Source organism: Dryobates pubescens, chromosome 20, assembly GCF_014839835.1.
Source record: "Dryobates pubescens isolate bDryPub1 chromosome 20, bDryPub1.pri, whole genome shotgun sequence".
In the NCBI taxonomy this organism is placed as follows: Eukaryota; Metazoa; Chordata; class Aves; order Piciformes; family Picidae; genus Dryobates; species Dryobates pubescens.
The window spans coordinates 11,143,352-11,169,916 of NC_071631.1; the positions used below are offsets into that span (position 1 = coordinate 11,143,352).

Sequence of the window (26,565 nt, forward strand, 5' to 3'; positions counted from 1 at the left end):
TTTTGAATTGGGAAGCCCAGACCTGGAATCTGTAACAAGATCTTTGAACTCCTCTAGTAGTTGAGGTAAGGCAGCTCAAAGAGCTGCAATTATTTCAGTGCAAGATGTTGGCTGGGCACGCCACAGCCTTGGCAAGTACCTTGGGATGCTTCCCTTATCTCCTCACTGGGGAAGCCTTTGATGAGCCAAGCTGGAGACAGATGAAACCAACACTGAGGACCAAAGAGGACTCAGCTGTGCTAGGTCTAAATACTATAGATTTACTTATCAGATATAAAGAAATGAGCAGGACCTGACCTGTGCTGACACAACAGCACCTTGAAAGTTAAGATACTTTTCTCCTTGCTCATAGTGGGACACTGACAGTGTCCCCTGGCTTCAAAAATCTTCAGTTTCCCATGGAAGTGAAGTCCCTGAGCTCCGGAGGAGCTGAGTGACATGTCAGGAGTTATGCAAATTATCTGCTATTAATTAAATAATACCTTTCAGCTTCCTCAGCAGATTCTGCTCCTGCAGTAGCAGCAGGAAGCTGGTGCATGTCAAGATGCCAGGCAGATGGGAGAACCTCAGGGCTACATTTTTGGGAACATACACCTCATTAAAGATCTTACCACCAGAGGAAAGGGAAAAAAAATCTCTGGTCATGTCTTTTTACTGTCTCTTCTTCTGTGCTTTCCAGCCCTTCTGTCACAAGAAGCCTGCAACCAGTTGCTTTTAAATATGGCCCACTAAGACAGCTCTTGCTCAGCAGAGCTTCACGTGGGCTTCATTTTGGCTCTGATATGGATCCTGCTGGAGTCCAGGGGATTTCAGCATGTGCCTACACACTTTGTTGATTAGCAACAAAGAGCTGAACTTCATGTCTGGGGATTTGCCTACGTGCAGTTGGGGCAAGAGGGACTTTGTTCCAAAATGAATGATTCCAAGCCCCAGTGCACCAGCTTAGGGAGCCCTTACGCTGCACCAGCTTCAGTGTGCAAACCTGAACTGGCCCATGTCAACAAACACCTCCTCTGCAGCCCAGCCACACGTGGTTTGCCTCTCAGAGAAACGAATTCACACTGCCCTGACATTAAACATTAAAAGCAGCTGTATCTCATCACAGCCAGAAGATTTATCTGGAGCCTGTGACCAAAGTGATGGCTTCTTGGGGAATAACCTTGAGCACTGGCACTGCATATATTCAAGGAGTATTAATCACAATTTGTGTGTGAAACTTTCTCCTTTCACTGGAAATGGAGAGAGAGAGGGGAGGCTTAGGGATTTCTGAGATGGTTTGATTTAAAATGCTGGGCAGCGCCTGCAGAACACCACAGTGAAAACTGCTCAGGGTGTGAAAATATCCACTTAGAGCCAGTGTATTCCTCAAACAGAATCACGGAATGGTCAGAACAGACCTTTAAAGATCATTTAGTCCAACCTCCCCCACACCCAGAGCAGACCAACCAGGATCACAATGTCCAGGTGGATTTGGAATCTCTCCAGAGACAGAGACTCCATAACCTCTCTGGGCAGCTTGCTCCAGGGCTCTGGCACCCTCAAAGTAAAGATTTTTTCCCTTAAATAAAAGTGAAACCTCCTGGGTTCCAGATTGTGCCCATTGTTCCTTTTCCCATCACTGGACACCGCTGAAAAGAGCCACTTCTCATTTCCTTTCAAAGGTTATATCAGGGAAGGCTGATTGGCAATTGATGATACCCAGGGTAATCACTGCAGCCATCACCAGCCCATTATAACCACCGAGGTCCCCATAAGCCAAAATCTAAGGTATACAAAACCTCACAAGGAGATAAAGCAAAGAGGCAGCTCTTCCCTTTGTATAATCCACTGTATCCATGGGAACAAGCTGCTGTTGGAGGTCTCCACAATAGCAAGAGACAGAAACCCTGCTGTGCATGGGGAAAAGGTCAGCTGAGCACCCCAGCTGTGGCAGGGTGGGTGGGGTGGCACCCAGAGTGCTGGGGACACCCTGCTTCCTGCCCCAGGAGTCACAGCTGTAAGATGTTCCAAGACAGCCAGTGTGCAGAGAGAGAAGTTAAAGAGCTGATGTCGTTCTGGGGGAGGGAAAGCTGGTGGAGCAAGCTGGCCCCCACAGCAGGGTGGAGAATCCACCAGCAGATCCTAAATCTGGGTGAGAAAAGCAAGGAGGTAAAATGCTGTTTTTTCTTGTTAGGTCTGACTGGTAATCTTTTGTGGTGGTGGAAAAAAATAATTGAAAGTAAACAAATAAATCTCATAAGGAAAGAAGGAGGAAATAAATATTTCTCAGCTCCCTCTCCTGAGGGGAGGAGTATTTCCTTGGGTATTTTGCCTGTTCACACAGCATTCCCATCATGGACATGCTGATTTTGCACAGCTAACAAGACTATTTAATTTCCTAGCACACCCTGAACAGCCCATGGGGCTATCTTCCCACAGCTGGGAAAATGAACACACAGCCCTGACAAACAGCATTAACAAGGCATCAGAAGGACCTGCCAGCAGAATGCTGACTGCTAAAAGCCCCCAAACCATGTACACCACCCCCAAGTCAGCTCCTTACCCTGCCACAGAGAGATGTGGCTGAACCCCACCCTGATAACATACCTTTGGGTCTTGCCTGCTCAAAGGTGATGAAAGGACACAGGTCTTCAGTCTTTTGTCCAGAGAAATCACAGAATGGTGGGAGTTAGAAGGGATCTCTGGAGATCTGGTCCCATCCACCCTAACAGGCTTGCCTAGATCAGGTTGTACAGGAAAGCTTCCATAAAGATGTGGAAAATCTCCAGAGAAGCAGACTCCACAGCCTCTCTCCTGCTCCTCCAGTACCCTCACAGCAAAGAAGCTTCTCCTTAAGCTCAAATGAAACCTCCTGTGCTCTAGTTTGTGCCTATTGGCCCCTGGCCTATCACTGGGCGCCTCTGAAACAAAGCAACAAGGTTCATCTGGGGCTTCCCAGGTTGTAGGGATTTGCTCTCTCCTTGCTCACCTAAGCAGGACCAGATTGCCCCAAAACACCTGCCCGGACCTCACCTCACCACAGCATCACCTTCATCAGCAGCCAAAACAGCTCAGCTCTTGATCTGCATCCCTGCCAGGAGGGAGTTACTGCCTGGTGGGCACTCTTGCCTTACCTTGACCTTCCTGGAGGCTTCCAAGCCTGCTGGCAAAATAGACACAAGGGGAGCAGCACTGGAGGACATTTCAGGTATACCTTTGTGTGCATTTTTATATATATATAAAAATTTATGTTTCTTCCCACTGTGCATGAGAGAGCTCTGGAACCACAAGCTTCTCCAGCAGCAACTAAGAGAGAAGGTGACCCAGCAGAACCTTATTGTTCCTGGCTACTTAATTACTGCTCAGGATTAGCCTCTAATGAACCTCTTGCATCATTACCTCATGGTTCAATAAGGGTTTTCAGGCCACTCCTACCTAATAGGAAAACAGAGCCTCTTTCCCCTGGCCCAATCACACCTGGGGCCATGGGTGTGATGTGGAAGGGTAGAGTGGGGAGTATACGTCCTGTGGGAGGGAGGAGATGCTGACAGATACAAGGTTTCCAAGGAGAGGCCACAAAATGCCTTCTGGGGCTTACAGCAAGGAGATTTGATTCTAGAAACCCCAAACACTCAGGAGAAAGGTGTCTCCCAGGAGATCCTTGAGGGTGCAAATAGTGGGCTTGGACCCTACTTTGGAGTCATTAATAAATAAATATCAACTAATAAATAATAAACCAAGAGGTGCAACACTCACAGAATGCTGCAAAGGACGTTAGAAGTGCATGTATTCAATTTGATTCAATTACAGTAAGACAAAACCAAGCTCAAACACCAAGAATCTCTGGAGGGTTTTGTTTCACAGAAAGGAATTTTCAGAAGGTTTAAAATAAGAAAAGAAATAGAGTTTGGATGAAGTTTCTCCTGCGTGGGGAGAAGCTGATGGCTTGCACAGGAGCATGCAGAGGAGCAGAGCCTTTTCTATCCCTTCATTTTCAAGGAGAGTGATACTCTCACCGTGGCAGCTGCCTAAGACCAAAATGTCAAATCATCATAGGAAATTTTAAATCTGAAAGCCTCAAGGTTCACACACACACACACACACACATACACAAGCAGCTAAAATACCATTTTCTTGCCAAAATGAAATACCACCCAACTACTTTGCTATAGTGGCTTAAGTAATTTCAGCTACATCACTTCACACCAGTTTGGGATCTCATTTTCACTGAAACAACTCACGCTTCTGGCCAGAACTTCCCCTAAATCACAGGATGTTAGGGGTTGGAAGGAACCTCTGGAGATCATCTAACCCAACCCCCCCTGCCATACCAGGGCCAGCCAGAGCAGGTTGCCCAGGATTGCAATATCCTTGTGGGTTTTGAAAGTCTACAGAGATAGAAACTCCACAACCTCTCTGGGCAGCCAGTTCCAGTGCTCTGCCAACATCAAAGTAACGAAGTTCCTCCTGATGTTTAGACAGAACTTCCTGTGTAAGTTTGTTCCCACTGCCTCTTGCTCTGTGCTTAATGTTTCCTATGAGAAGGTTTTAGGTAGTTTTTCACTTGATGCTGCACTGAAATTCTCCAAGTCACTCATCAGACATCCAGTCTATGGGATGGTGGAGGAGATGTGGGTGCCCAACCCACCCTGAGAGCCCAGACACCCCAGGGCTGTAGCAGAGCATCCAATCTATTTAAGCGCCAGCTTGCAAGTGGCCATGGAGAAACAAGAACCTGGTGATGTCCAAGCCTGCTGAGACATAGCTGGGAGAGATGGCCATTTCCCAGGACAGCCTGGTTGAAAGTGATAGCCAGCAACCAGAGATATCAACCAATAATACAAAAAAATCTGCATTTCTCTGATGGTGCCAATTTCTTGGAGATGTTCACAAATCCTTTCTGCCCACTGGTGCTTACACCAGTAAATCGATAATTAAATGACACAGTCAAATGCTCAAACTTTTGCAGCCTACCCAAACCAAAACCAACCAAACAAATCACCACCATTTTCTGTTCCTTTTCTTACTTCTACTCTATTTTGTCTTTTCCTGCTCATGAGTCCAGCCCAGGGTTTATCCCCCAGGCAGAACTGCTGTTTGCTCAGCAGGATGAGCTGAAAGAAGAGGACTTTGGAAACGTTTTCAGTTATGCAGGGAAGAATAAAAAAAAATAAACAAAAAAACCCAAAACAACAAAACCTAACCAACCCAAAACCCAAAGAAAGGAAAATCTCCCAGTTCTCTAGGTTACATTATTGGTTATATAATCCATCTCTCTGGTTGTTTTTATGCTCCTATAAATAGAGAATTGTCCTGAAAAATAAACAACAAACGGAGTCAGGACGCGGCGCCCGTTGGCACTGGGGTGGGAGCGGGTGCAGGGCTGGTGGGGCTCAGCATGGGGATGAGGACATCTGGTCATAGTCAGGGCACTTGAGCAGAGCTGGGTAGTTACTGTTCATCTGCAGGGACGCCTCGCTGGAGATGTCGGAAGGGCTGCGGCCCCGTGCCCAGGCGTCTGGGTGCAGGAACTGCCCTGAGTAGTCAGAGCAGTTGCTCAGCCGGGGCCGGTAGAAGCCAGGGTGAGGTCGGTAGATGTCTTCAGCTGTGTATCTCTTCATGAACAAGTAGACAGACATCACCCCAGCACTCTGCAGGGGAGAGAGACATGACCTGATGCTCATCCTTCTAACAGCTGCCTTCACCACCACCAAAACACAACAGAAATATAATTCACTTGTTTTGCTCTGCTAATGATGCACAAGGGTTCCCAAGGAGTCTCTTCACTGCTCTGTGCCCCAGGTCCATGCAGTAAATTAAGGTGGCATGACTACCTCTTGTCCTCCACTGTATCCATGCCTGGCATCAGTTAATGATCAAATGCCCCCTCAGGTCATACAATCATAGAACCACAGCACTGCTGAGGTCGGAAGAGACCTTTGAGATCTTCAAGTTCAACCACTCACCTTGAACTCACAATCCCACCGCTGCTTCTAAACCAGGTCCACACAAATCAGGCTTGATGGGGCTCTGGGCAGCCTGATCTAGTTAAAAATGTTCCTGTTTACTGCAGGTACTTTGGACTAGAGCAGCTTTAAGGGTCCCTTCCAACATGATGCTTTCTATGATTCTATTCTATAACCAGCACTCCACACTGGGGTCTGTCCCCAGTGTCTGTCTTGTGCCCTACTATATATTTCCCATCTTCCCTCACAGCCCCATCTGAGCCCTCTTCTTGCTTGCAGCCTCAATGCCCCCCATCCTGAGAATGGGATACATTTGCTAGAGGGATGTGAGAGCTCCCAGGTACCTCTGTGAGAAGGAAGGAGATGGCAGAGAAGGCAAATGACCATCCATATTTGTAATTGAAGAATGTTTCCGAGTCCTTGGTCCTGTTCAGCATCTCATCGTTAATGCTGGATATGTAGAGGACCAGCCCCACCACCAGCGACAGACCTGGAAGGGAACCAAGGAGAAGGGTTCTGGGGAATGCCACAGGGATGAAGCCACTGGAGAGGCACCCTCCTTTAAGTCCTGACTCATGGGTGAAAATGTGAAACTGTGGAAGTGTGCTTGAAATAACTGGGGAAAGAGGCTGCTCCCCTGCTGAACTAACCCAGGGCACTCCTCTCACTTCAGTCAAACCCTTACCTGCTCGAGTGAGTCCACGTGCACCATGTGGGAGCTGGCTTCAAAGCTCAGCTGTCACAGCTATTTGTTTAACACTGACACAACAGCATGAATAAAACATTCACTTGTCTTATGTAGAAACATCCTGCCTGAGCAGTTTGAAGTTCCAGATCTCTCCTGCTACTGATGTGCCATGAGAGGCATTCTTTTCTCCAGCAACTGCTCCTGCACAGGCGTTGGATGTTTTCCTCCACATCTCCTGCCCAGTGCCACAGATGAGTGCTGCACCAGGTGATTTTCCATCCTGCAAAGGCTGAACAAGCTGCAGGGCTAAGCCAGGGCCCCCCACAGGTGATGACTCCAAGGAGCCAGCACCAGCAAGTTAGGAGAGCACCAGCAGTTACAAAAGCAAACATACTCCACACCCCAGGATTTTCAGGAGAAACCCTGGCTAGCAAAACTCACCTGACAGGATGAAGAATATCCCCGAGACAAAGGCAAGGATGGTCCTGTGAGGCCGGATGTGGCCGATGTTGCTCAGGATGAAGCCAATGAACATGAAGAAGAGGCTGACCAGAGGGAAGGGGGTGGCAGAGCGAATCATCTCTGGAGGGGAGGAGCAGAGGAAAGTGAGAACAGGTCAGTCCTTCCCATGCAGTGTGAGAAATGGCCTTGGCTGGGTAAGATGGCCCCAGCTCTGCTGCTCTCTGACCACAGTATGTCCTTCTTTACTCCTGGTTGATGTGGGTGCCCTTGAGCTGCAGCTGAACCCTGGGCAGGGATCCCCTCCTTGCTAATGGGCTAAGTGAAGACATGACTCTGTCTGGCTGAGGAATCATCTGCCAATGTTTGCGCTTCTGAGGGTTTCTATGTTAAGTGTTACATAGGAGAAACTCATCAGAATCTGCACATTTCTTTAGCTTCTTCACTGCAAAAGTGCTTGCTGGACACTTCTGTTTATTAAATCTATCTATTAAATGGTGGGAGCTGGGACACTCCACCCTTAATCCATACCTTTGTGTCATGTGTAAAACTGACTGCTACAGAATAAATGCAGCTGTGAAGCATGGGGAGGAGGCTGTAGAACCAAATATTCCACAAACATCAGCACTAAACAGTCAGTGACAAAATAATTGTATGTCTTGAAGCTTCTGTGAGCATCCTGCCCCTAGAAAGGGATGTCCCCAAAAGCTTAGGGGCATGTTGGGTGATCCACAGAGTATGAAATGTAATAAAACCCTTGCACAGTAGCACTGTCAAGGACCTAGGAGCTCCTTCAGCAAGGACAGGAGGATTCCTTGTCGGGATCCCTAGTGAACCACTGGTGTTTTGCAGGCTGCAAAGGGTGAGATCCCCCCAGAGCACTCACTCAGGACATTGACGGTGGACTCGGACGTCAGCTGGATGTTCATGGGCATGACGTACTCGATAGTGAAGCAGCGGCCACGCTCTTCCCCTGCAGCAGACACAGTCCAGTCACACCTGCAGTGTGTTTGGTTGTTTTTTGGGGGGGATAAAGTGGCTTTAAAATTAATTTCAGTACATGCAAAAAAATCTTGCTTTATACTGCTGCTTCCATCTTGGGAAGGAAAACATCTCCTAACCATCACCTTATGCAAAAACCCCTCCTGCTGTAGCAGAGGGGGGTTGGGCAAGATGCTCTTCAGAGGTCCCATCCAGCCCCCACCATCCTGCGACTCTGTGTGACTCTGTGAAAAGGATTCCCTTGTATACAAAAGTGTGAATGCTGGAGCTAGTGGCTTCAAGGTCACCCCAGAGGTAGTATCAGAGCTCCTCACTCCCTTGACTTTTTCAAAGCAGCAACTGAAACTTCATGACATTTCAGATGGGTCACTTTGAGATTGCCATTCCCTTGGGTTTTATTCAACCTCTGTCCCTGCAGCCAAGTCGCTTCATCAAACTTGGCATGGATGAAGGAATGGTCCAGCTGACCTGAATCCAAATGTTGCAGGGACAAAAAGGAAAGTTGTGAGCTGCTGCCCAAGGCACTGGGGCAGAGCAGGACATGGGGCAGTGGGGTCTGGCATGGCAGCAGTGAACTCACCCAAGGTCTGCAAGTCAGGGCATATTTTATCCACCTGACTGCTATGGCTGGACATGCATGATGGGGTGATGGCATCACTCAGGTTATGTCTAAAGCTGAAGGAGATGATTTTCACCCTCAAAAGAGGGAGATTCAGACTAGATAGAAGGAATATATTTTTCTACACTGAGGATGGTGAAACACCGACCCAGACTGCCCAGAGAGGTGGGAGATGCCCCATCTCTGGAAACATTCCAGGTCAGGTTGTTTGTGACTCTGAACAGCATGCTGTAGTTGCAAATATCCCTGCTGGCAGCAGGGGGATTGGACTACATGACCTCTAAAGGTCCCTTCTAACCCAAACCATTCCATGAGTTTGTGATTCTAAGTTTGGAAGCACATAGGCACAGCTTCTAAAATGCCCTATTTTCCCCAGCCCTCTCCTAGGGTACCACAGAATCAAGGCCATCAGATACGATGCTGACAGGCAGCAAACATCACATTAGAAGGGACATTTTTAGAAGAGAGACCATACCTGCCAGGAAGCAGACCCTCCAGAGCCCTGAGTGCAGGGACAGTTTGATTTCTGCTGTCTGGTTCTGGGGCTGGACGATGCCCTCCTCCAGGTAGAGCCAGTAGTCGGTGCTGACAGAGATGCCCAGGAGCCCGAGGCCACAGACGGCGAACACGCTGCTGAGCAGGGTCAGAGCCTTCCTGCTGCAGGCACTCATTGCCAACAGCATGGGGGGGCCAGGAGGCGTGGGGACAGCTGCTGGGAGAGGAGACACAGAGGGATGGGTGGGTGGAGAGATGGATGGATGGATGGATTAATGGAGATGGATGGATGGAGATGGATAGCTGGATAGAGGTGGATAGCTGGATGGATGGGTGTGTAGATGTTTCAAAGCTTTGCCTTCTGCCCTTAATGGTCTATCTAGGTCAAGCTGAGAGAAGCCATTAAAACAATTCCAGTGAGTCCTGACAGATGGAGAGTTTGAACCCAATCCCACCTGACTGCTGCCCCACAATTCAGAAGATGTGATGAGTGTTGGATGCTGAGCTGGAAGTGGTGCATGATGGGCTGGTGGGTAGCAGCTCAACAGCTCCCATTTTATTTGCTGCAGGTAATTCCTGATGTTCCAGCCAAACCCAGAGCTCATCTCCCTGAGGATGAAGCTGAACCACAGTATTTGCCATCCCCATAGCCTTATCTAAGAGCAGCATCAGGAGCTGTATCTTCTCCACACAGGAGCCTGTTGAGGCTCATGGACACCACATTATGGATCAACAAAGATACTTTGTGGCTTTTTATTGTGTTTCCTGGATCAGAGCTGGCAGTACTGGTGTCAGGCAGAACTGGTCCAAACTCACCTGATGCTTCAGAGGGAGGCATGGAAATGGGAAAACATTAAAGGAGGAAGCAAAAAAGAGTTGTTTTCCTTTTCCTTTTTATACAATGTGGGATTTAGCAGAGCTCCCAGTGCTCTTCAGACTGATAAAAAGTCACTAGAAAGGAGAGCTCTTGGTGCAGCAGAGAAGTGCAATGAATATGGAGGGGGGGAAACGCCAAAGAAAAGAAAGATTAGAGGAATAAGAGCAAGAAGGAAAAGATACACTCAGGAGAGGGTCTTCTGGGGAGTGGGAAGGAAGCAGATAGTGCTGCTGGCTGCTTTTCTAAAGGCAGCATGAATCACAGATAAGTGCCCTGCCAGGGGTATCTTCCAAGGCACACGTTGCTGTTGCTCAGCACTGCAAACCATATGGAAAAAACCATTCAATAAATCCATCGAGACAACAAAAGCTGCCCAGCTGAACACTAGCAGTGGGATGCATCTTCTGTGAGCTCCCTTTAAAACTACACAAGGCTCACTCTCCCTACCTGAGGTTTGGAGGGATGACAAATGGGAGAGGGCTGTGGGCAGAGCACAGAATCAGAGAATCGCAGAATCAACCAGGTTGGAAGAGACCTCCAAGATCATCAGGTCCAATGATCACCCAACCCTAACTATTCAACTAGACCATGGTGCCCCCCCAGCTGCTGGGGAGGGAGGACAGAGTCCTCCCAAACATTTTTCATTTGGAAGACCTGTTCCTGTAGTCATGGCTGGTAAGCCACAGAGGTGGGGCACGGATATCTCACGTCTGCCCAGGTGTCAGCTCAGGAATAGCTCCCCCATGCCTGTGCTACCATGGCACGCATCAGGGAGTCAGCTCTTTGGGTAAGAAGTCTTGTTGTTGTTATCACTGTGGTGGAGGTGGTGGCATTTAGTGATTAAATCACAAGATGTGGCTCCTTCCTGGGCCTGGAGATGACAGCTCACTGCCCTGACACGTCTGGGTGGCTGAGCAGACTGGAAGAGGGCATTTTTTCTTCTCTGATGGAAATATAATCATACTTCCTTGCTTACAATGACTATCAGAGATGCCAAAAGTCCTCACAGCTTGCACTTTTACACTTGAAAGCCTCCAAAGATAATGTTCTGCTGTAGTTCCCTCATGATTAATACCAGCAGCCGATGCTGATAGCTATTTCTCGCTGCTGAACCGCCTGTGCTGGACTCTCTCAGGAGCTCTGTCTTCTCTCAGTGCCCACTCCTAGCATATCTGGGGCATAAATGGCCAGCACCAAAGCTCCCCAACAGCCCAGTCCTGGGATGGTCTTGCAGCAAATTTCATATAAGATGGATGTGAAGGAAACTGTAGTTATTGAGGAGTTCAAATCATTGCATTTACTGAGCAGATGCAATACCCACAGCCTGTCCACACCCCCAGCTCAGTACTCTGAGGAGCAATAAGAGAGAAAAGCAGGGAATGCTGCTGGAAGAGGTACAGATTCTTGGGTGAAAAAGAGAAATGGAGAGAGAGAGAGATACTTTTATTATTGCATCCTACCCTGAGTTCAAAGCAGACAAGTACATCTTGGTAGGAAGCAGATGTCCTTGCACCCTCAAGCGCTGCAACAGCTCTGGCAACTCTCTTCCATATGAAATTAAGGATTTGGCTCTTCCTACATTCACACTGAGCCATTCCCCAGAAGGTACCGACCTACAGAGAGTGTTGTCACTTACAGGCAGCCCAAGCAAATGCTCCAGCTCACACTGCTGCAAGCCTTCCACCTTGGGCATTGCTAACAAGCCTCATTTTTAATGTTCTTATTTAATGTTTCCCTCAGCTCAAGAAAAGCAGGACATGTTCCCAGGAGGGAACCAGATGCACAGAGGAGAGGCCTGCATTTATTTTTTAACCCCCCGAGGAATTAGGAGGCAGCAGCTAAAGAAGAAATTGGCAGCTATGGGGCAGAGAAGCACATCCTGCAAAGGTGGCCCTGCACCTTGACAACCTTATGGAAGAGGAGAGAGGACAGCAAAAAGCTGTAGACTCATTAGGACACCACTTCAACATTTTACTGGGTGGGAATATGATATTTCCCAGGGAAATTCCCATCTCTTTATAGATCCCATTTGATCCAGCAATATTACCAGGCAAAGCACAGATCATCTGGCTCATCTGTTCTTCTCCCTAACTCAGTCAGAGCCATATTTTCTAGTTGCTGTCTCAAAATGAACAGCATTTACTACAGGATGTCTCATCTCTCGTGGCATTTTGGTGCCAAAATGGGAAAACGAGCTGGAATCTATTCTTGGCTCGCGTATCATCAACAATCGTCCTCCCTGCACATTTCTCGTTAATAAGGAGCCAAAAATCAAAGTGGGGAATGTGTGAAGGTCCAGATAAAGCCATTCAGAGGGAAAGAGCTGAGTATTTCCTGTGATTTGTTGTCCACCAATACCAGGCAGTGGAAAATACACCCATTTGACATCATTTACGTTGGTCATTGAGGTGACACTAGCAGCAGGGAGAGAGGTTGGGCGGCAGTCACTCCTCTCAATTGCCTCATTCCTTTTCTTTCTCACACTTCAATTTCCATGCAATCATAGAAGCATTTGAATGATTCCTATTACAGCAAATCCAGCCTGACAGGGTGGGAGACAGGAGGAAGGGATGGTGCAGAGCAGCCTCTCAGAACAGACCTTCCCCCATGTCCACACTTGGAGAATTAGCAGAGCTCCCAAGAGAAAGATTTTTCAAGAACACCAACAGGAGCTGGATTGATTTGCAGCATGGATTTATTCCACAGTAACCTTTACCAACTCCATTGGGCTTCCTGCAGCTGAAGAGGTGATGCTGTTTGGTTTATCCAACTGCAGCTGTGTTTTAAATTAAATGAATGAAACCCCCAAGATTTCCAAGAAGTAGGACCAGAGAAGTGGTCCTGCTCCTTCGGTCGCCCTGTGCTTTCTGGTAGCAGTCCAGAGAATGACCACAGTAGTCTGCAATCCTCATAATGAATGCCTTTTTGTTTTGGAGCTCCTGATGGGAACGGCAAAGGGAACTGACCTAAGGAAAATGAAATGAGTATTGTATTGGTGTTGTTCCTAATGCAGTTCCCACAGTTCTAGGAGTGAGTTCAAGTCCTTACCTATCACACTATGGGCACAAAAAGAAAACATCCTGGTCCCGATTTCTGAGCCCACCTCTCCATGATCTAATGCTGAGCACAAGCCACTGCTCAGGGCTGTGTGGATGGGCTGAGAAAAATAAATAGGTTGCAGGTTAACTGCCTGGACAGGATGGGTCATAGCCATAAATCACTGATCCAAGCTCAGGAGAGAGCAATGCTCCCTCCTGCTCTAGGTAAAGGTAGAAAGAGCAGGGCCAAGTCAGGCCAAGGAGGCAGCTATTGATTTGCATGTGGCTAGAGCATCATTTCCAATTTCCTGACACTTGTGGGGAGGGGAGGCCCTGCCAAGGCTATCGGAGCAGACAGGAGGGAAGGTTTTGTTTGTGGAAGGGTGCTGGGTTCCAGGACAAGCTGCTGTGCTGCTCCTGGAGTTGTGAAAGGCTGGTCCTCACTGCAGACTGAGGGCAGAGGGAGATCAGAAGTAAAGTCATGAACCTGGAGCAGTGGAGAGGCTGAGCAGAACATAAGAAGGAAGGAAACCTGGTGGAAGTGGGTTAGGAAGCCCACTGAGTGAGTGATCGATGGACAAAGGACACCAGGGACCTGGCTAAGAGCTAAGCAAACGCAGGACAGCGTGAGCTGTGATGGAGCTGGACTGAAAGGACCAGCTCCCACTAAGCTGCAACAAGAAAACTGGGCTGGCTAAAAATAAAAGGCCTTCAAGCAGTTTCCTCTGGACACAACGTGGGCCATGAGTGTGGGCAAAAATAAATCGGTCAAGGAGAGTGGCTCTTGCAGAACTCAGCTCTTCCAAAACTCAGCTTTTCAGAGCTGGCCATGATTGGGCAGGCAGGACCACACTGAGGGGCTGACTGGCACCACCACTGGCATCATCACCTTCCTTCAGACAGCACACCACCACCCTGGCTCTCTTGTGGATTATCCAGAAAAGCCCAGTCCGGTCATTAATAACCACAATGGAACCGAAATGTGCTTGCAAAACAACGTAACAGATGCCACTGAGCTTATGGAGCACACAAAGGGTGAAAATGCTTTGGTCCCAAAACAGTGTGTGCAAGATGCAGCATCCAGTTGACCCTAACTGATGCTCTACCACTTTGCAGAGAGGTCTTACCGGTGAGTAGCACACAGTGAGATGACTTTATAAAGCCACAGCTGGGCGAACACAGCTCAGCAGAGGAATGGGAGAAGAGGAGATGGGGGTGGGCAGCTCTCACTGCTCCTTCTGGGGACCCAGTAGAAGCAGCTCTACAAACCAGACCTGGAAAACTGAGTTTTTGGGAAAGATAGTTTTGGGTTTGGCCTTACCACCTGGGAAGCTTGGAAAAAGTGTACTGCAGGCAGGAGAGAAACACAAGACTGCTCTGCTTCCAGAGAAGGGCAGAGAAGAGTATTTCCTGGGATGGCAAGCTGAGAAGGAAGTGGTCAAAGAGGACAGTGATTTGAGCTAGTCTGTAGTGTTCTCAAGAGCCCTGTCCTGAGTTGCCACCACCTCACATGGTCCATGGGAAGATAGAAATATGCAAGGCAGCTGTACAGAGCTGCATTACTGTCATATGGACATCAGCTCCATTTCTGAGCCAGAAATTTTGTATTGGAAAAATTAAGCATGGAATAAAATCTTTTTGAAGTGAAGGAAGCTTAGCCTGATATTAAGCAATGAAAGAGGCCATCTCATGACAGTTTCAGCAAACACTAGACACTGCCACTACAAGCAGCCATAAACTTCCAGAGGATCAATACTGGACTGGAAAGCTTCCCCTCGGCTCTGAGAGCAGGAATGGGCTCCCTCAGCCCATTACAGCCAGGCAGAGCCAGCAGTGCCCAATCAATGGAGCCCATGGGGCTCACAGGCTCTCCAGAGCAGCTTTTACAAAGGAGAAATAAATAAAAAGAAGGCTGGTTCTGAGTTATTTTAACCTAGGCTGAAGCACAGCAATCACAAACTTATTAATAATTTTTCTTTTTTGTTTTTTTTTGCTTGCCATCACACCCAAGGAACACCTGAAGCAGTCAGAAGAAATGATGTGTGACTGCCACGCTCTGGAATTCTCACCATGAACTAATTTATGGGTGGCATTATTGTGATTTTTTCTCTTAAACTTGACTTCTTCACTTCCATAATTTTTTTTCCCCCCTGAGAAATTCTCCTTTCCCCCAGCACTTTCCATGCTTCATTTCTTGTCCAAGTGGGGTTTTTTTTCTTCTTCTTCTTTTTTTTTTTTCCCCTGAAGCTTGATCAAAGCTCCTTTCATGACAGTACAAGGGTGAAGGAAACACAGCATGGAAAGTACCACATTTTTCTGCTGAACCCCCAGCCTGCTTATTGAACCCCGACAAAATGACCCAGGGCTGCTCTTCCCTGTCTTCTTTACTATGAAGCGGCCTTTTTGCCACGGACTGCCCAAAACCTGCCCTTTTTTGATGGGCCAGATTTGCAAGGATGGTTGCTACTGATCAGCTGAACCCAACTCCAGCTCCAGCACCAAATACCAAGAAAATCAAATTATATTCCCAAGGTCAAAGGAGCAGAAAGAGGATTTATTTCCCCATCCCAGCCTTCTAAACCAGACACTTTCCCGACCTGGCTAATTGTGCCAGGGCAATGGCTCTGCTCCAGCTCATTCACACTAATGGCTTTGGCTGATGCCAGCAACATTCAACAAACAAAACTATCGACCCAACAGCCCTCCCCAGTCCCTGCTCACACAGCCCTGTGTGTACAGCCAGTGCTCATTCACATGGTCTCTCTGGATCCACAAATATCTCCTCACAAAACCTCTTGCAAAGAACATCCCACCCACGTTTCCTCTCTCCTGGGTGTCTAAGGCTCTTACCTCTTTTAACCCCAAAGCTCTGAAATGTGGAAAACCTGTGCTGTTGGCTGTGAAGGTGAGAAGCTCGGGTTCTGGCAGACCAACTGTGAGGCAAGTGTCACAGTCAGGAAGGTCCTCAACAGATGCTTCAGCTGCTGGAGGACTCTGGGAGGAGCTGGGAGTGGGGTGGCTTTGGCAGCAGGCAGGGGAGAGCTCCTTCCTGGACTGTAGGAGAGGACACAGCCTCAGCTCTCTGCCTCCGACAGACTCACGCCAGGGATGAACAAGGCTGGGACAGGCAGGTGGCAGGCAGGGATCTGCATCCGCTTGCTGGCAGCTCCTACCCTGTGGTGGTATAGGAAATTGTTAGACAGAGTTCAGGTCTCAAGAAGGAAAGAGGAGCTAAAGCTCTGTCACTCATGCACCCATGTCCAGTTCTCCAGGTCTGAATTATATCTCTCTATATACAATCAGAGTTTACATCACTAACAGCAGCTGAGCCCTTTCCTGTGCAGAGCCCTTCCCACCGCCCTCTCACAGCAGAGCTGACATACAATATTCCTTGACTTGCAGCAGTCACTGCTCAGTCAGGGACGTGACTCAAACTGCTGGTTTCAATACCCTACCAAGAGCTACAAAAGCAGAAGGGAAGGGGGAATATTCGCAGCTGCAAAGCAAACCAGCTGAGGGCTTGGCTGTAAGATCTGCAGAACCCCCACTGCTGTGTCCTGTGGAATGGTGCTTGCCCAGTCACCTTGTTGTACCTCACAGGAAGGACTTTACACCCTCAATACACAACTTCCAGTAACCTGATGATCCAGTGACCCTCAGTGAGTTGATCTTAAGGAAAAACTTCTTTCTTGTGAGGGTTAAGGAGCCCTGGAGCTGGCTGCCCAGAGCGCAGTTGTGGAGGCTCCCTCTCTGGAGTGATTCCAAACCCACCTGGACATTGCAGTCCTGTGCATGCTGCTGTGGGTGACCCTGCTTTAGCAGGGTGGTTAGACCAGATTATCTCCAGAGGTCCTTTCCAACCCCCAGCATGCTGGGATTCTGTGATGCTTCTGGCTTTGGTGTAGTGCTTCCCCACTGTTCATCTTGGCTGGTGTAGAAGGAACCCAGGCAGACCCAGCAGCAGGGGTAAGTGGTGGCAATGTAATCTCACTGTGTGTGATAGCTGGAGCAGAGCAGCTGGCTCAGCTGCCAGCAGCCACTTCACACCTCCACCAATGCCGGGCTGGGCCAGGGGAACGTTACATCTTGAACAGCTGGCTCTTGTTCAGTTCCACCTGTCACTTAAGATGGCACAGAGTCCTGCAATGGCTTGGTGTATTACAGAGAGGAGAAAAAGCTTCTTCCTAGCACACTGACAGCTTTTCAATGTCTCCACTCCATGCCCTTCCAGCAGCAAGGCAGGTCACAGCATGACTAGAGTTCTTGGGCACCTTCTCCATATGATATTTATGTTGCTTTAAACTGAAGTGGAGATGAGCAGAACGCACAAATGCAGTGCAAGCCCTGCAGGAGCTATGTATTGCAAATGCCACCTCATGAAATGTCTCTGAGGAATAAACTTTTACTGCTACAGGAGATCTAAGAAAAGCCCCAGTCCCTGGCCCCACTTTCAGGAGACGTGGCTGCTCAGCTCAGAGGGGCCACCCCCCTTCCTCCTTTTCCTTGTAATGATCAGTGCATGACAGCTTGAACTAAATTAAGCAAGGCTGGGAGGTAAAAATAGCATCAAGAGCTAATTAAAACCCTTCCAACTCCCCCGTGTCGGTGGTGGAGAAGCTGCAAGTCCTGCATACCTGTGCTGTGGGGGCAGGGCAGCCTGCTGCAGCTCTTCCCCTCCTCCCCTGAAGCTTTTCTCACCAGTGCTGGCAGCTGGAGTGGTTTCAGGAACACTTTCAGTGTGATAGATGACAGAAAGTAACAAATCCCCTGAGCGCCGTGGGCGTCTCCAAACGGCGAAGCCTGCTGACAAGTGGCACCTTGGGCAGCCTGCACACACTGGCCATGGCCACCAGGACCTCTGTCCCCTTGGTGTGATTACACACAATTGCTGGCATGAAGCAGGCAGCTTGTTGTACAGGAGACTGCATTCCCCCTTCCTTTCTCAGAAACCAGCCTCCAATGGCACAGAGGTGGTGGGGAAGGGCTGTGGCATCCACACCTCAGGCAAACATTTAAGGGCCCTTTGTGGTTGCCATTAAACCCAGTTATCAAACACAGTGTCTGCTCCATCTGGCTTTGCTGAAGCAGTCTGGGACACAGGTCCTCAGATACTGGTTGTGGTGTCTTCAAGCATGAGCTCTCGAGCAGTCAAAGAAGCTTGGTCCCATCTTCAGACAGGAAAGGCCTTTGCTTTGTGTAGCTTGTTGGCTTTAATAGTCAGAAATATTAAAGCAAGCATTTGTACAAATGAAACTTTCCACCACCCAGATTTTAGTAAGATTCATTGCTGATTCCAGGATTCAATGGTAAATGTCCCAGCAGACAGAGTAAGAAAAAACACACTGAGTACGACCTGGCCAAAGGAATATGGCTCAGTACCAAGCCCAACATGGCTTCAGGAGGACATCAGCCTCTTGTCCTGCTCAGCACAGGGAAGCACAGCTGTGTCCTGGGAAAATCTGCAGGAGCAGACATGGAACAGACTCTTCTCACTCTTTCTTTCTCCATCCTCCCCCCAGACTAGGACCCATTACCAGGTGAAACCTGGCCTGACTGTGCACTTGGTCTACCTCACCCCTCTCCTATTCACACATTCCCTTTGTGTCATCAGGGACTTGCTCCTGCAGCACCCACCCAGCAGTACCTCTCACACCACCTGTGTAATGACCTGCTGTTTGCTTCTCCACGAGGTCTATAAGATATTTAACATTAAGAACAGTAAAGCAGTTGGCACACATGATGCTGACACTGTTCCCTCTTCAGGCATCCCCACCCTCTTTCATTCACTCTACAGAAAAGGGCAGTTTTGCCCCAGTTTCTTTGCTGCTTGTAGCTCACCTTTTCTGTGCCTCAGGAGCAATTTGCTGCTTATGAAGTAGCAACTCCAGCATCAGAAGGACTCAGAACAACTTTCCAAATCACCTGGTTTCCTAGGTTGTTGTGTTGCTTCTATCTGTCTGCAGCTTCCAGAGTCTCCCAGAAGCATCCATGGGGAACTCTGAGCATCTTCCAAGAGCTACTACATCTGAGCTGCTACGGCAGCAAGAACCAGGGAAAAATGTGACACAAGGGAAGTTGGGGATGACGAGAAATGGAAGCAGAACCCCAGCTTGGGTCAGGTGTTTTGGCAAGGCCAAAGACAGAGCCTGTTGTCCCACTAGAAAGTGATGGCATCCACCATTACTTGGTTACAAGGCAGGAGATGAAGGCAAAGCAGCTACCAGTCTCACCACTGCTTCAACTAGACCCTGCTGCAGTCCTGAGAAGGTCTCTTGGATGATGAGCTTTCAGTCACACTTTTAGCTGCTAGATGAGCAGGATGTTCATGGCCTGTCCCTCCATGAGAGCCAATAGAGGATCCTCCAGGATTTTCAGTCCCACCTTGTGGCAGCACCTGCCATAGACCCCCACAATGGTGCCTCTCACCTGGCTCTGGTACCATCTGCAGCATCCACCTTGAGCATCACCTTGGTTAAGTATTTCCCAAGCAGGTGAAACACTTTTCTCCTGTGGTGTGGTGTAATGTATCTCAGTGCCTGAAGTACTGATCCTTACAGACACCTCATCTTTTCCTTGGGACATGGCACCCAGTGAGTGACTTTGTCCTGGGAAAACCCTCCCTATCTGTGTCTAAGCAATGATTGGAATGTCTCACCTAGGCTTGGCATTATGGCATCAACCTCTGTTGCTGAATTGTTAATAACCAAACCCACACAGAAAATCCACACTTCTCTTGCAGCTGTCTCAAAGCAGAATGTAGAAGTTTCTACCCACCATGTTCACAGTTCTGCTGTCCTGCAGGTTGGAGAAGGTGCAGGGACACAGATGCCCATCTGGGACCCTGCTGCAATCTCACACTCAGGTCACTTTTACCCACTACAACCCTCTACTCCTCCCTGAGCAAGCAGAGCTATTTCCAGCCAGAGCTGCTGCAGAGGAAAGGGACATCAGCTGTAACCAAGAATTTAATGTCTCCTGAGAAGAAGCCAGAGCCCACGGAGCTGCCCACATGTGGGGCTTCAAGGGGTCCTGCCTTGGCAGGCCTGAGCCTCTGCTCCCTGTGGCTGAGGACATCACCCAGCAGCAGTGGACATGCACCAAGTGGGAATATGAATTATCCACACATTGTCCTGGGTCAGTGGATGCCGTCTGCTCTGCTGCTCTGATAATCCCTGCTCAGCGCAGCCCTCAGCACCGCGCTAATGAGGTTTCCACTGATGAGCAATGATACTTCCCTCATCATAAAGGAAAAGCTGCAAGTCCCATCTTCCAGAGGGACCAGACACAAACCCCACTCTTCTGTAGCAGCCTATTTTCTGAGCCTGGCAATGCATCAGTGTCATCCTTTGACAAATCCATTTCCCCAGAAAATATTTTTGCTATAAAGGTCAGAAGTTTGTGGACTATACATCAAAAAAATAAACCGGTGTGGCTCTGATTCCAAATCCTCTTTCTAGAACACACCTAGAACCCACCCCGCCTTTAATTTTAACCAGGTAATTTTTGTCTTAGATTCCATCATCTAAGTATTCTAAAAATGCCACCTTAAACCCAGGGCTTTCAGTCTTCCCAGCTGACTTAGGCAGAGCTCCCGGCGCTCGCTCCAGCCACTCCCAGCTTGCTGACACCGCTGAAGCCTCTGCGGGGCTGTGCATCATTTCCCTTTCTGTTTTATATTCCCTTCCCTCCCCATAAATGAGGCTGAAGCTGCAAATGCTGCGGTATGGATGTTGCCAGGTGGGGATTGATTCAGCTCAATGAATATATTCAACAGCTACAATAATACAGCAAGGGACTGAGAAAGAAACACACAGAAGCATTTCTGTCCCCTGGATGCCACATGGAGCAGCTGTAGGGTGGCTGAGGGGAAGTTGAGGTGGCAGTGAGGTGGTGCTGAGAGCCAGTCTCCTGCCCTTTGGATTTTCAGTGGGTCATGACGTGACAGACTGAAATGGTGCCCCTAAAATCCAATAACAGGTGAACCTCTGCAGGGAACACAAATGCACAGCACTTGTGAAGCCAAAGGGCAGCAGTCATAGAAATGTGGGTGGCTCCGCCAGCAAAGCTGCATGCCAGGGTTGTAACACCAGCACCCACTGCCAGTGCACAAAGCTGAGCTGAATTCTCCTTTGCAATGCTCTTGCTGCCTCTTACCCTTCCCAAAGGCTCACCTGCACCTACCAGCTCCAGCGAGGCCTCTTTGGTGTCCTCTCCTCTGCAGAGGTTTTGGAGGTGTGACAGACACGGTGGGGACAGCAGTGGTGACAGTGATCCTGCAGGTCGGACTCACTCTCTGGACACCACCAAGGAGCCTCTTGCTGTTTTGTGCCTGGAAGATCCAACCCTAATATCTGCAAAATTAATCACATGTCAGGGGCTGATGAAGTTTTACAAAATGTCAAACCATTAACCACCACCACCCAGCCCTGCTCCTCACTACTGTAGGGGCTGAGACACCACAGATCACCTTCCACCACCTCTCACAGGGAGTGGAGAGGTGGCATGTGGAGAAATGAAGACAAGCTCCAAGCTCCATGTCCCCATTCTCCTGTTCATGTGGTAACACACGATCCAGCTCATTTCCACCTCTCTTCCCCCCCCCCCCCCCCCCCCCCCCCTTTACTTCGCTTAACATCCAGGTCAGGTTTTCCCTCAGCTGGCCCCAGCTGAATTCCTGCTCCTCTCCACTGGCAAACATCACCAGCCTCTGACTTCCAGCAGATTTTACATTCTCCGTGAAAGATCCCACTCCTTTCCCAGCTCAAATCAGCGGTGGAGCCAGGGATGCTCACAGTGCCCAAGAGATGGCCTCTGTGTCTCCGAGCAGCTTGACAGAGACGAAGCCAAGGGATGAGGAGATGGGATTCAGCGGCTCCCCATTGTACTAAGGTCCCCCCCTGGCTTTCTGTCACCCAGCTCCCACCGCTTTGGCGGTGCCGGTGTACGGGGCAGGTAATACAAGCCACTCAGGCACGGAGATACAGACTCCGGTAGTTCGGTCCAGCCGTTCCTGCCAAGCTCCTGGCAGCTCTCTGGTCAGCCGGGGCCATGCTGAGGATGTGGTTCCGCGCCCCGGCACCGCCGGGCGGTGGCTGCTGCCCGGGGCGGTGCCTCCCGGTGGCCCCTGCTGCCGGTGGCCCCTGCTGCCGGTGGCCCCCGCCCCACACACATCATCCCCCCATGCCCGGGGGAGCTGCCGAGGGCTCTAACTCCAACGGGGATATGGAAAAATATAGAAAGAGATGCCCCCAAACCTACCTCGCACCCGTGGGGCACCTCCCAGACCAACACCCCCTTGCCCCTCCTCCCCATCACAGTCGGGATTTAAACTTTCAGGTTTTTACACCCAATTCGGGAACTCCCCAACGAAGCCACTTCCAGGGCTGTCTTTTTCCCACCTTCCCGGGGCCAACTCGGGTCTGGCATGGAAAGGGATCTCAGCCGCCCCCTGTCCTCGTTGCCTCCCCCCGGCACTCACCGGTCCCTCGGGCGCTCCTCCAGCGGCGGGACGCGACCGGCAGCCCCGGGGATGCTCCGCGCCGGGGATGGGCCGGGAGAACCCGGGGAGGAGAGGGCATCACATGGCGCCGGCGGGGACAGCCCACCTCTCCTCCCTACCCCCTTTCCATCCCTCCCTCCGTGCCTCCTTTCCTTTCTCCATCCTCCCCTTCCTCCCTCCCCCTTCCCTCCCTCTTTCTCCATCCACCCCTCCCCCCTCACATTTCCCTTTATCCGTCTTTTCCCCATTCCTCCCTCCCCTTCCACCCTTTCCCTTTATCCCCTCACTTTCCCTCAATTGCCTCCTCTTTTTCTCTGGTCCCCTCCTTTCCCTTCATCCTCTGTCCACAGCTGTGACTGGTGGCTCCAGTTCATCCCCAGGCAGGGGTAGGAGCTAGCATTGCCCCTGCCCCTCTCTACATCCATACTTCCATGCACCCCCTCTGACTCCCTGCCTGAATAAACACAGTCCCCTCTGGGGTGGGACTGGCCAGGGTGGCAGTGCTGGGTGGGCTGCACACCCCAAGACATGACTCATGAGCTGGGGAAGAAAAAACTGATTCCAGCCACCAGTGTAAAAGAAATCTACAGCTAAGAATGCAGCAGACAAGGGGGAGGACTGGAGGGCAACAAGCCACTGTGCTGAAGAAAGCCAGCTTGGCAGGGCTGTGACCAGGACAGGGAGAAGGTCAGGGCTGAAGGAGAAAGGACTGTAGGGGCAGATGCTGTGGGCTCTGAAAACCATCACCAGACCAAGTGATTCAGCCAAACCACACAGAAAATCAGCAGCAGAGCCAAGAATCATATGCAGTTCCATCAAGGTGTCCAGCAATGGGACACACTCCTTTGGATACAGTAGGAAGGACAAGAAAAGGGTCACACACCACATGGGTAACTTCTGCTACAGGAGCTGCCAGCCCAGGAAGCAAGGCTGAGGCACTATCCTGGAACTCAGATTTGTACAGCAATTTCTGCAGCAAGAGCTTTGCACATGGGACAGTGGCTCCTCCAGCCAGGTCCCTGAACAGGGACAGCAGTGCTGGTCAGCACATGGCTCACAAGGAAAGCACTGCCAAGACCTCCCAACAGGAAAACAGACAAAAGTGATTTATTAATTACATGTCTAGTAAACTCAATATTCTGATATAAATAGTGGGTCACCCATTCGCAGTGCTCCAATTAAAATGTGCCTCATCTCTGCCCAAATCATCCTCAGTTCACAAAATATGACCATTTTAAACAGAAAATTCAAAGTCAAGTGAGATGTGAGATGGGGAGGAGGTGTTGGTTGGATGGCTTGTTCCAAGTCAATGGAGCCACATGCCCTGGCTTGTTGGGTTCTGGTTTGAGTTACACAACAGAAGCTGATGCAGATGTATAAGTTTTGACTTCTCCAACCAGAATATGGTGAAGCCTAATGCAGTGAAGCCACAGCAAGATCCAGGCTGGTAGGAATCTGCCTCCCAGTAAGGTCCCTAGCTGAGCACACTGCTTATTTGGCTTTGAGGAACTGCACCTTTGCCTATGTTCTTCCTCACAAAATTACAAAGATACCTAAACTGCATCAAATTCAGCACAGTTTGCTGGACTCATCTCTCAGCCCCCTACAGAGGAACTGGCTGGCATTGCAAAGATGTCTATTTCAGCATATCCTTCTTTGTCACTGGAGCTCTCAGAATGACCACCAAAGGTATTTTCCTACCTCTCATTCACACTTGAGGAACAACTGAAGGTAGCAAATCCATCAAGGATGGACAGCAAGGAGACAGTAGGGATTTGATCAGCAGAATGGATTCTGCACTGGAAAAAGGGGGATGAAGAGGTCATGTCTTCCAGGACCCACAGCTCCACACAGCCTCAGGGAGCAGGAGGCTTCCCTGGGAGGGACTAATCAGCAGGGAATTACCAATCAAGCCAAGAATGCTACAAGAGGCAGGGTAGACCTGGATGTTCATCATGTTCTGTCAGGGAACATTATTTTAATACAGTAATTGGCTATTCATCATTTTCCTTTCTTCTATATTGTTAAACCCCATCCCCCAACCCAAGAAAGCAGAACTTCATTTTTCCTGCAGCCAGGCAATCTGCTGTATGAGCTGCCTGGGTGCTGTGCAGGATTATTTGAACACAAGATGAATAAAGGCTGCAGCACACAGAGCCAGTGACATAATTAACCATTACAGTGTAAGAGGCCCCCAGCAGCCATGCATATAATCAATTAGAAATACACATTTTGGGCTCCAGCCTCTTCTCCTCCTCACTCCCCTTTGCTCCTATACAAATGTGCTTCAGCTAAAAGACTCAGATGGGTTTTCCATTGCTGCTTGTCTCACACAGCAACTTCTGCCATGGTGAAGCACATGTGTGATGCCAGGAGTCACACCAGGAGCATCTCTCACCAGTGTGCCAGGGCCAGGATGCAAGAGAGCACCAGAGATGCTTCTCAAACACCCAGAATAGCTCTAACCCCCAGCGAAGCTCTCCTGCCTCATTAGCAGCTATCCACAGCTCCTTCACCCATAACCTACCTTCCTGCTAATGGCAAAAGATGGCAAAGAAGTGGAAACTCCCTCTGGTCAGGAGCTCAGCATAGCCATCCCAGGCAGGACAATAAACGTTTTGCATTTTCACAGCATCCTCCAAATCTTGGGGCAGGACTTTGCCAAATCCTGCAACAGCTGCTTCTGTGTTGGTATTACTTTGTTGCTGGTTTGTTTGTTTGATGTAAGAGCACCTGATGCCATCTTATCATTTTGACCTCCTCTCTTTTCACTATTTCCTGCTGAGCTCTCTCCTCCCCAGGAGGGAGGATCCTCTACATGTGGGGTGAGCAAAACGCATAATATTATTCAGCTGTGCCAGGCTTTGCAGGGCTGCAGCTTTACCTACCCAGAGCAGCTCTGCCAATCTTTCTGCTGGTGGAGCAGCCCTTCCTACCATGTTCAAAGCCAGTGTGGAAACATGAAGTTCATGGACACCTGAGCAGGCAGCTTTCAGGATGCACCCAAGGTCAAATCTTACTAGCAAGGAGGGATTTAAACTTCCATTAATGGCCCAGAGTAGAAGCAATTCTCTACAGCAGCTCTCCCTGGGCTGTCAGTGGTGCAGCAGAGTACTTAAGATCCATCTCCTTTCAGCTACAAGTGTTTAATTCCTGAAGGTGATGTCTACAGGGAACCTTTTCCCTGGTCTTTTCCCTTCCAGAAGTCACCTTGAAGGCACTCAGGACATCACACAATAAAAGCCTGGTGCTGCCAACTCTGGCCACAAACTGATAGGAAACCTCAGGTTTGCCTCCCCTCCCACTCCCTCTAATTTGCTCTATGCTGAATTATTGAGACAGCAAATCTCCCCAGCAAACAGCCTGGGATGAGCCATGCCATGGGTAGCTGCCTCTCAAGCCACCCCATGCTGGACAACAGCCACTGCCCCACTTTGATGTATCCCAGGCTGTAAGGATCATTTTGAGCACAGAAAGGGAATGTCTGCACCAGGCAGGAAGGGCAGTGTTTGCCTGAGGAGAGAGGAGAGGCAGCAGGTAGAGGCAAGGATCTGGTGCCACGGTGCTGGAGCTGCTGTGACTTGTGTGGGAGGTGACAGATGCTCTATGCCAGCTGCCTCAGCCTTTGCTATTTTTTGTGGGTTTGTGGGCAGAACGGCTTGGGGAGATGCTGGAGCATGCCAGTGATGTGCAGCAGCCTCAGCACAGTGCTAAGGGGAACCCACTGCCGCCCCCGTGCAGCTTCCAAAGGTTGGGAATCACTTGTTGAAAGACTGGAGAGGTTTTCTCTTTCCATGAGAGGGTGTTTGTGGAACAGATTTGGCACAAGAGAGCAAAACCAGCAGCAGCAGCCTGGGGCTGGGACCCACAGCTGTGGCACCCACGGCTCCTGGGTAGGTGGGATGGGAGCATGGGGTGGGTTGCTCCACTTGGGTCCTGTTAC

General features: G+C 49.6%; 1 protein-coding gene across 2 annotated transcripts; it reads right to left on the reverse strand.

The window, feature by feature from the left end:
- Nucleotides 1–4,279: 4,279 nt before the first annotated feature.
- On the reverse strand, nt 4,280–21,478 carry CACNG5 (calcium voltage-gated channel auxiliary subunit gamma 5). Of its 2 annotated transcripts, none has more exons than XM_054170964.1 (7): nt 21,305–21,478; nt 15,974–16,297; nt 9,189–9,422; nt 7,979–8,065; nt 7,075–7,215; nt 6,290–6,435; nt 4,280–5,630 (listed from the first exon to the last, which is right to left on the reverse strand). In XM_054170964.1, the coding sequence occupies exons 3-7, from the start codon at nt 9,394–9,396 to the stop codon at nt 5,373–5,375; spliced, it is 840 nt and encodes a 279-aa protein (XP_054026939.1). In that variant the 5' UTR covers nt 9,397–9,422; nt 15,974–16,297; nt 21,305–21,478; the 3' UTR covers nt 4,280–5,372. The 2 variants fall into 2 exon arrangements, with proteins under 2 accessions (XP_054026939.1, XP_054026938.1); XM_054170963.1 differs by having other exon boundaries at nt 21,295–21,478.
- Between the last annotated feature and the right edge of the window lie 5,087 nt (nt 21,479–26,565).